The sequence below is a fragment of the Colobus angolensis genome, unplaced genomic scaffold (genome assembly GCF_000951035.1).
Source record: "Colobus angolensis palliatus isolate OR3802 unplaced genomic scaffold, Cang.pa_1.0 Scaffold130, whole genome shotgun sequence".
Lineage (NCBI taxonomy): Eukaryota > Metazoa > Chordata > Mammalia > Primates > Cercopithecidae > Colobus > Colobus angolensis.
The window spans coordinates 1,451,258-1,461,097 of NW_012114253.1; the positions used below are offsets into that span (position 1 = coordinate 1,451,258).

The 9,840-nt window shown below is 38.6% G+C and overlaps 1 protein-coding gene across 2 annotated transcripts in view; it reads left to right on the plus strand.

Annotated features, from left to right (window-relative positions):
- The window catches only part of EIF4G3 (eukaryotic translation initiation factor 4 gamma, 3), a 374,612-nt gene that overhangs the window by 296,121 nt on the left and 68,651 nt on the right, over positions 1 to 9,840 (plus strand). For both annotated transcript variants that reach the window (XM_011933977.1, XM_011933978.1), the window contains 2 exons: positions 470 to 640; positions 7,381 to 7,578. In XM_011933977.1, coding sequence (XP_011789367.1) covers positions 470 to 640; positions 7,381 to 7,578 — 369 coding nt within the window. The remainder of the gene's footprint in view (positions 1 to 469; positions 641 to 7,380; positions 7,579 to 9,840) is intronic.

A 9,840-nucleotide genomic window follows, 5' to 3' on the forward strand; every position in this document is an offset into this window, starting at 1 on the left:
CTCACCCGCCTAGATTTTTGTATTTTTTAGTAGAGACGGGGTTTCACCGTATTAGCCAGGATGGTCTCGATCTCCTGACCTCGTGATCCACCCGTCTTGGCCTCCCAAAGTGTTGGGATTACAGGCTTGAGCCACCGCGCCTGGCCCCAAATTTTTGTAATTATTGAAGTGATCAGTCCACAGTTATGCAACTAATAAAAGATAAAGCTTCAGTTAGAAGTAGTCTTTCTCATTAGAAGTAACAGCGTTGCCAAACATCTTGTTCAAAAAGGCCTCTTGTTCAAAAATTGTAGTGGTGGAGAATATTACATTGATGGTCTTCTGAGGGTATTTTTTTTACCCCGCAAAAAGATTACATCCAGCTTGAGTGTCTAGCATTGCTTGGTGTGGTCATCAGGCTTGACTTGAACAGCACAGCAAAGACAATAAATTGTAAGTACTCTGAATAGCTGTAATATTCTTGTCCTAGTTGTTGAATGTTGGACCACGAAGATCTCAACCTGGCCAAAGAAGAGAACCCAGAAAGATCATCACAGTTTCTGTAAAAGAAGATGTACACCTAAAAAAGGCAGAAAATGCCTGGAAGCCCAGCCAAAAACGAGACAGCCAAGCCGATGATCCCGAAAACATTAAAACCCAGGTGAGAACAAAAGCATATCCTGACATTGTTTTGAAATTATGTTGATTTTGTTTAAACTTATTTTGCTTTGCTAATGTTTGTAGAGATAATCAGTTTAAGACTTTTTATAATATTTTCCTATTAAAAGAATTATTCTAAAAGCCATTATGGATGCCAGGCAACCTACTGTTTTCTCTTGAAATTGCTTTTTGTGTGTTTTTTCAGAATAGTTTCCAGGTCTACAGGTTTCATGTGTCATAGACTTATGTAATTCAGGCTTAAGTTAATATTTGCTTTTCTTTCAAATGCATTTTTAGATTCTCAGTGATTGAGTCTCTTTATTCTATTTATCCTAATTATTACATTGCTTTATGTTCCTTGTGAGGCCTTCATTGCCAATAAGCTAGAATTTAGAAACTCATCATGTTTTGAAGGCTTTTGAAATAAAATTTAATTCTTTGAATCTTTTTATGCATATCCTGCCCTCAGAATTATGAAGATAAATTGAATGGATTTATTTATTGACACAAAATTAATTTTTATGTGTCAGATTATATAAAGCCTTTATTTATCTTTTGCTTTATACACAATGTCAATTCCTATCCCCAGGTTACCTCTGCGACTTCAGATGTTTTTGCTTTTAGGCACCAAAACTGGAGTCTCTTAAAATTCACACTTGTACCAGAGCTAAGCATCACAGATCACGTACTAACTTTTGAGCATCTTGATTCCCTATATATCTTTTCTCTCACCATGAACAGTTAAGTGTAGCAGTTCAAAGTTCCAGGTCTGCAGGCAGAGTCCTGACTCTGTTAGGCAGGTTCTTAATCTTAACTATAAAATGAAGTTACAAACATTGAGTGCCTCATAGGGCCAGTGTTAAGATTGAATGAAATAATATAAACCATTTGGCATGGTTCCTGGAGCTTAGTTAAGTGCTCAGTATGATGATGTCCCTGAGAGCGGACATGGGCCTTAGATACCGTTCTGATTCAGTTCCATCACGTAACCTCAGAGAACAGGGGATCCGCAACCCCTAGTACCAGTCGGTGGCCTGTTGGTAATTGGGCCACACAGCAGGAGGTGAGTGGTGGCAAAAGAGCATTACCACCTGAGCTCCACCTGCTGTCAGATCAGTGGCAGCCCTAGATTCTCGTAGGAGTGGAACCTTCTTGTGAACTGTACATGCAAGCGATCTAGGTTGCACGCTCCTTATGAGAATCTAACTAATACCTGATGATCTGAGGTAGAATAATTTTATCCCAAAAACCACGTTCCTCTTCCCCCCTCAACCCCACCCCCAACCCTGGTCTGTGGAAAAATTGTCTTCCACAAAACCAGTTCCTAGTGCCAAAAGGTTGGGGACCACTGTTCGAGAGAGCAAATTCTCAGTAAATAATTGTTCAGTAAATAAGCGAATCCACAGAGTAGTTAATACAAAACAGAGATGAAGATGAGGTAATCCGTCAACTAGCCGTGCTGTCAAACTGTAATTGGCGGCTTGCTTTTGTTTATCTCTGTAGTGATTATCCCCAAACATTTGCCACAGGGTTCCTAAGGACATTCTTCTTCACATTGCTGAGATCAAGTCCCTACATTTCTCTCCATTTCAACATATCTCAACCTTTTTTGGAGGGAAAAAAAAAAAAGCCTTCTTTGTCCCCTGTCTCCAAACTCCCTGAGAAATGCTTAATGATAATGGGCCTAAATGGCCTGTATGAAGATAGTTAAAACTTCCTACTGGATCTTCATCATTGACAATAAAGATGTATTTAAGGCACTTGGATTAATGCCTTACTTTATTAAATTCTTACTGTACCTATAATGAGGAAATAGATGTATAGATGTTACCCTTTTTTTTTCATATGAGGAAACTAAAGCTTCAAAAGTTGTCAAGCGTCATGGAAGAGTAGTCCAGTTGTTATAACTTGTAATCTGCTTATTTCTTCTGTAACAGAGTTTTCTCCATTATTAAGTCTTACTTCAGAAACGGAATAATTATCTTGATATGAGGTAGCATTAATTAATAGGTTTTCTTTAGTAAGTAGATAAAAGAAATCCAATGGAGAATTATTAAAATTCCTTTACAGAGCCAGTACAACCTTCTTTTTCTTGACACTTTCTTTTAAATATGGAGTTGATTTGTTGCCTTACCTTACGTTCCTACTACTATATTAAATCATTTAAATCAGCATTATGAACGACCACTGTTGATGACCTTATTCTCATCTTCTTGAAGCATTTCTAGGAAATCATTGCCTCAGGACATGTTTGGGCTTCTACCCCTAGGATTCCCTGCATTCTCTTTCTTCTTTCTCCTCTGTTACAACATTTCTCCTGAGGCTGCCTGAGTCATCTACCCGAAACACTGATTTTTGTCTTTCCATTTGAGCTTTTTAACCTAGCGTTCAATGTGTCATTTTCACTCACAACCAGAGAAAACTAGTCTTCTGATATTTCCAGCTTGTTCTCTCAATTAGCAGGCTAGAAAATCCTCATTAACCGTTCCTTCCTAAAGTGTTTTCTCCTTCATCAAATATCTACTTTATTTTTTTTTATTCCCTTTAGCCAGCTCTTTCTGTCCTTTATTATCTGGCCCAATTATCATTTCCTTCTTTTTTTTTTTTTCTTTCTTTTTTTTTTCTTTTAAGATGGAGTCTCTCTCTCACTCTCACCCAGCCTGGAGTGCAATGGTGCGATCCTGGCTCATTGCAGCCTCTGCCTCCCGGGTTCAAACGATTCTCCTGCCTCAGCCTCCCAAGTAGTTGGTATTACAGGCATGTGCTTCCACGCCTGGCTAACTTTTTGTATTTTTAGTGGAGACCGGGTTTCACCATGTTAGCCAGGAAGGTCTCTATCACCTGAACTGGTGATCTGCCCACCTCGGCCTTCAAAAGTGTGGGATTACAGGTGTGAGCCACCACCCCTGGCCCTCATTTCCTTCTAAAGGCGTTCCTTGACTAATCCAGTGCCTCTGACCTCATGTACCTAAACTACTCCCCTTTCTGGTCTCTAATCAACCCTAGTACTTGCTTTATCGCTTCGTTTTTAAATGTATTGTCCCTGCAACTAGATTTTGATTCTGTGGAAGGCAATAACTGTGCTTTGTGCTTCATTTGTAACCAACACAAAATTTAGTGGACATCAACTGGATATTTAGTTACAGTGAAATGATTTTTTTTTTTTTTTTTGAGACAGGGTTTCACTCTGTGCACCAAGTGCACCAAGGCTGAAGTGCAGTGGCACTGTCACAGCTCACTGCAGCCTTGATCTGCTGGGCTCAAACGATCCTCCCTCCTCAGCCTCTCAAGTATCTGGGACTACAGGCATGTGCCACCATGCCTGGCTAATTTTTTTGTAGAGACCAGGTCTCATTCTGTTGCCCAGGCTGGTCTTGAACTCCTGGGTTCAAGCAATCCTCCCGCCTTAGCCTCCCAATTCCTGGGATTCCATGTATGAGCTACCATCTCAGGCTTTTTTTTTTTTTTTTTTTTGAAAGAGGGTCTTAATCTATTGCCCAGGCTGGAGTGCAGTAGTAGCACAATGGTGTCTCGCTGAAGCTTCAACCTCCTAGGCTCCCACCTCAGCCTCCCAAGTAGCTGAGACTATAGGCATGGACCACCATACCTGGCTAATTTGTTACAATTTTTTTTTTTTTTTTTGAGACAGAGTCTCACTGCGTCGCCCAGGCTGGAGTACAGTGATGCGATCTCAGCTCACTGCAACCTCCGCCTCCTGGGTTCAAACGATTCTCCTGCCTTAGCCTCCCAAGTAGCTGGGACTACAGGCATACCCCACCACGCCTGGCTAATTTTTTTGTATTTTTAGTAGAGACGGGGTTTCACATGTTGACCAGGCTAGTCTGGAACTCCTGGCCTCAAGTGATCCGCCTTCCTTCGCCTCCCAAAGTGCTGGGATTACAGGTGTGAGCCATTGCACCTGGCCTAAAAATTTTTTAGAGGCAGTGTTGCCCAAACTGGTCTTGAACTCTTGGCCTCCTGCATTCCTCCTGCCTTGGCCTCCCAAAGTGTTGAGATTACAGGCATGAACTCCTGTAGCTTAGCTAATAAATGATTTTGTGTGTGTGTGTGTGTGTGTGTGTAATTTTTTTTTTTGGAGACAGAGTCTCCCTTTGTTACCCATGCTGGAGTGCAGAGGCATGATCCCAGCTCACTGAAGCCTTGAACTCCCAGGCTCAAGCAATCCTCCTGCCTCAGCCCCAGAAGTAGCTAGAACTACAAGTGCTTACTACACACCCAGCTAATTTTTGTATTTGTTGTAGCGATGGGGTTTCGCCATGTTGCCCAGGCTGGTCTCGGAACTCCTGAGCTCAAGCAGTCTGCCTTCCAAAGAGCTGGGATTATAGGCGTGAGCCACTACACCCAGCCTCTTTTCATTCTTTCAGCAGTGTCTTTCACAGAGCAGTTGTTTTTATTTTTATTTTTATTTATTTATTTATTTTTTTTTTTTTGAGACATAGGCCCACTTTGTTGCCCAGACTGGAGTGCAGTGGCACAATCACAGCTCACTGTAACCTCAGCCTCCCCTGGCTCAGGCAGTCCTCCCACGTAAACCTCCCAAGTAGCTGGGACTACAGGTGCGTGCCACCGTACTCAGCTGATTTTTGTATTTTTTGTAGGGACAGGGTTTTGCCATGCTGCCCAGGCTGGTCTCAAACTACTGGGCTCGAACGGTCCACCCACCCCAGCCTCTTAAAATACTAGGATTATAGGCATGAGCCACCGTACCCAGCTTGTTTCTAATTTGATAATACTGAATTAACCTTTTCATTCATGATTGTGCTTTTGCTGTCATATCTAAGAAATATTTGCATAAACCCAAGAAAACAACGTTTTCCTACTGTGTTGTCTTCTAGAAGTTTATAGTTTTAGGTTTCACATTTACTTTTGTGATCCAATTTTTGTTGAGTTTTGTACAAGGTACAAGATAATAGGTCAGGGTTCTTTTTCTCCCTTCTTGTGGATGTCCAGCTGTTATAGCACCATTTGTTGAAAAGATTATCCTTTCTCCATTGAAATGTTTTGGCATCTTTGTTGAAAATCAGTTCATCATATATGGGTGCATCTATTTCTAGACTCTACATTCTTCATCAAGCTATGTCTGTCCTCTGGCCAACACCACTCTGTCTTTATATAGAAAATTTTGAAATCTGGTTGTGTGAATTTAATTCTCCAACTTTTTTTTTTCTTCAAAATTGTTTAGACTCTTCTAGGGTTTTGTGTGTGTGTGTATGTGTGTGTGTGTATGTCTTTTCATATAAATTGTAGAATCAGCTCCTTGTTTTCTACCCAAAACAAAAAAACAAAAGGCCCTATTCGGATTTAGATTATGATATATCTGTAGATCACTTTGGGGAAAACTGACATCTTGACAATAATGAATCTTTTAATACATGAACATGATATATATTTTCATTTATTTAAGCCCTCTTCGATTTCCTTCATCAGTGATTTATAGTTTTTGTATTTTTTTCATCTTTTTTTTTTTTTTGAGACAGAGTCTCTCTCTGTTGTCCAAGCTGCAGTACAGAGATACGATCTCAGCTCACTGCAGCCGCTGCCTCCCAGGTTCGAGTGCTTCTTCTGCCTCAGCCTCCAGAGTAGCTGGGATTAGAGGCATGCACTACCACACCCAGCTAATTTTTCTGTTTTTAGTAGAGATGGCATTTTGCCATGTTGGCCAGGCTGGTCTTGAACCTCTGGCCTCAAGTGATCCACCCACCTTGGTCTCCCAAGTTGGGATTAAAGGTGTGAGCCACCACTGCTGACCTTTTGTTAGTTTTTTGGCTAAACATTTTATAGATTTTGGTGCTGCTGTAAATGGTACTTTAAAAAAATAATTTCTGGTTATTTATTGCTAATATGTAGAAAAGCGGTTGATGTTTGCATTTTGACATTGTATCCTACAATTGCTAGACTGACTTATTCTGGTCTTTTTGTAGATTCCTTATGATTGTCTATGTAGACAGTTTTATCTTCTCTGCATAGAGTTTTATTTCTTCCTTTACAATCTACATACCTTTTATTGCTTTTTCTTTGCTTTATTGCATTGATTAGGACCTCTGTTATGTTGAATGGGAATGGTGAGAAGAAACATTTTTTGCATTATTCTCAATCTTAGGGGCAAAAATCATTTTGCCTTTCACCATTAAGTGAAGTTGTATATCTCCTTTTACTAGTCTAGGAAGATCTTCAATTCCTTTTTTTTTTTTTTTAAATAGAGATTTTATAACATTATTTTAAAAGACTCCTGCCTAGTATTTCATACCATTATTTATATTATACCATAATTTAGACAAATTTCTTTTTTTTTTATATCAAAGTTATTTTCTGTAATGGGTTATTATGATGGAAATCAGTGTGCCTAAAATATTTTTACATATCTCTAAATATAAATACATTTCTAAAAGTATAATTACTGGTTCAAAGGTTACATACACAATCTTAAAGCTTTTGATACACATTGTCAAATTGCCCTTAGAAATGTTAACAGATAATGCTCCCACCAGCTAAGTGTGTATATACCTAGTTCTAGAATTCTCCTCAGTAGTGAAAAGAAGGTAATTTTTGACTATTTGTTAAAATAGATTAATTATTTCTGTGACTAGTTCACAGTCCTTGTTAATAATTTGAGAAGTTGAACTTATACATTATTTTAAAAATTAATCATTACAGAAAGTACTATATTGTCACAGTTACTCTAGGTTACTCTAATGCTCTTCTTTTTTGTGGCCCTTCTAGGAGCTTTTTAGAAAAGTTAGAAGTATCTTAAATAAATTGACACCACAGATGTTCAATCAACTGATGAAGCAAGTATCAGGACTTACTGTTGATACAGAGGAGCGGCTGAAAGGAGTTATTGACCTGGTCTTTGAGAAGGCTATTGATGAACCCAGTTTCTCTGTGGCTTACGCAAACATGTGTCGATGTTTAGTAACGGTAAGAAGAGAGGAAGGAGTAAAACCAGAAATCTTCAAGAGGTATATTCTCCCCTCACTACACATTCTTCCCAGAAGTGTTATTGGGGCAACATAAAGGGGAGAATATATTTTTAGTATTTATTGATATATCCTCATTATATAAAGACAATCTTGCTTTATTAAAACGTATACTACCCTCTGGAGGGGATATGAAGTCTGTACTGAAATGGACATGAGATGGGCCCATTCAACATAAGAAAGATTGAGTCAGGTTTGAATTAGTAATGTAAAATTATCGTCATGGGCAACAAATTTTTCCTGTGTGTCTCTTATGGAAAGCAAGCAAATGCGTGCTTTCACATTATAATTAAGTTTGAAATTTAAAAACACGTCGATTCTAATTCTAATCTCTGTGAAAATGAAAGGATAGTTGTTCTGTAGTCAAAAAGATTTCAAAGCTGATAATTTCATGTCATAGAAACTGTTAGGTTTCTCTCTGTTTACATTGTCTGAAGCCATTTAATCTCCACAGCCTGTCAAATCTAGGGCAAGACAGAGAGGGAGACCAAAGAGCTTCTGATTAGTGTTCATTGTCCTCTATCCCACAATCATAAACTGCCATGTATCATCTGTGTTTTCTCTTCCTGTTGTTACCAAGGTACTTGTGTCAGAAATGTCTGTCCTTTAACATTTGGATTTTTTCTTAATTATTACAACTCGTTGTCGTGCCTTGCTGCTTAGAAACAAGCTATGAAAATGCAAAATTCTCTCATTCTACCAATAGTTTTGACTACCTATGTCAAAGGTAGGTAAGTCTTTTGGGGTTTGGAAAAGTCACATCTTCTGTCTTAAAGGAACTCAGAATCCATTTTGAAAATAAGTATTTCCAAGAAAAAAAATACTTAAAAGGTATTTTGTGATGTAGCAGTATCTTAATGCCTGAATGGATGGTTAGACTGAAAAATAAGTTGGAAGTAAAAGAAAACAGTATGTTGGTGGGAGAGTCACAAAACTTTTACAAAGCAAATAGAGTTTGAGTTGGACCTGAGATAATGGGGAATACACATTTGGAGAAGAAAGAACATATTCTACGCAGGCTCAATTCTGAAGCAGTAAGTGTGGCTTTGGAGTCACAGCTCTAGTTTTAAAATTTAAAGTTTAAAATGAAATTCCAGGCCGGGCACGGTGGCTTATGCCTGTAAGCTCAGCACTTTGGGAGCCTGAGGCAGGCTGATCACCTGAGGTCAGGAGTTTGAGACCAGCCTGGGCAACATGGCGAAACTTCATCTCTACTAAAAATACAAAAATTAGTTGGGTGTGGTAACATAAATTAGCCAGGCATGATAGCATGCGCCTATAATCCCAGCTGCTTGGGAGACTGAGGCAGGAGAATCACTTGAACTCAGGAGGGAGGCTGAGGTTGCTATGAGCAGAGACTGCACCACTACATTTTCAGCCTGGGTGACAAGAGTGAGACTCTGTCTCAAAATAAAATAAAATTAAGATAAGAAAAAATAGTTCCTACTCTGCCACTTCCTAACTTTATGACCTTAGAATAGTTACCAATGTCTTTAAGCCCCTGTTTTTAATCCATAAAATGAGATTAATTCATACCATTTACAATATTATAAGGATAAAATTAATTAAAATAAATGAGATTACAAAATTTCTAGCTCAGTGTTTGGCCTGTAGTAAACCCTAAATAAACTGAAACTATATTGAACCTTTTAGGTCCAATTTGTGAAGGTTTTGAATGTTCGCTATAGAATGAGGATGATGATTATTATAATAAAAATAATCTATTCAGCACCTACTAAGTTGAAATATGGGTAGAGGCTTTATATATACATATTATTTTTAATGGTTATTCTAACCCTGAAAGGTCAGTGTTATTAGCCCCACTTTATTGAACCAAAAACTGAGCTTAAAAAGGAAAAATAACTTGCTCGGGGTGATATAAGTAGTAAGTGGCATTGCTAGAATCCAAATCAGGGGTTATTTAACTCAATCACTTGCCATAGTGTCTCCTGATGTGCCATAGCTATGTGGAAGCAAACTAATTTTCCATTTCTGGGCTCTCATTTTCGTTGTGGTAGCCATGGCATCCTGTGGTCACTCATTAAAATTAGGACTGGATCCCAGATCCTCTGGATCACACTTCAGTGCCCTTTCCCAGTTTTGAATTTTATCAGATAGGCAGTTAAGTGGTGTTTAGGCAGTTTAGTGGAGGAGTGATATTGATGAAAATGGCTTTTGTGTTTTTTTTTTTTTTTTTTTTTTT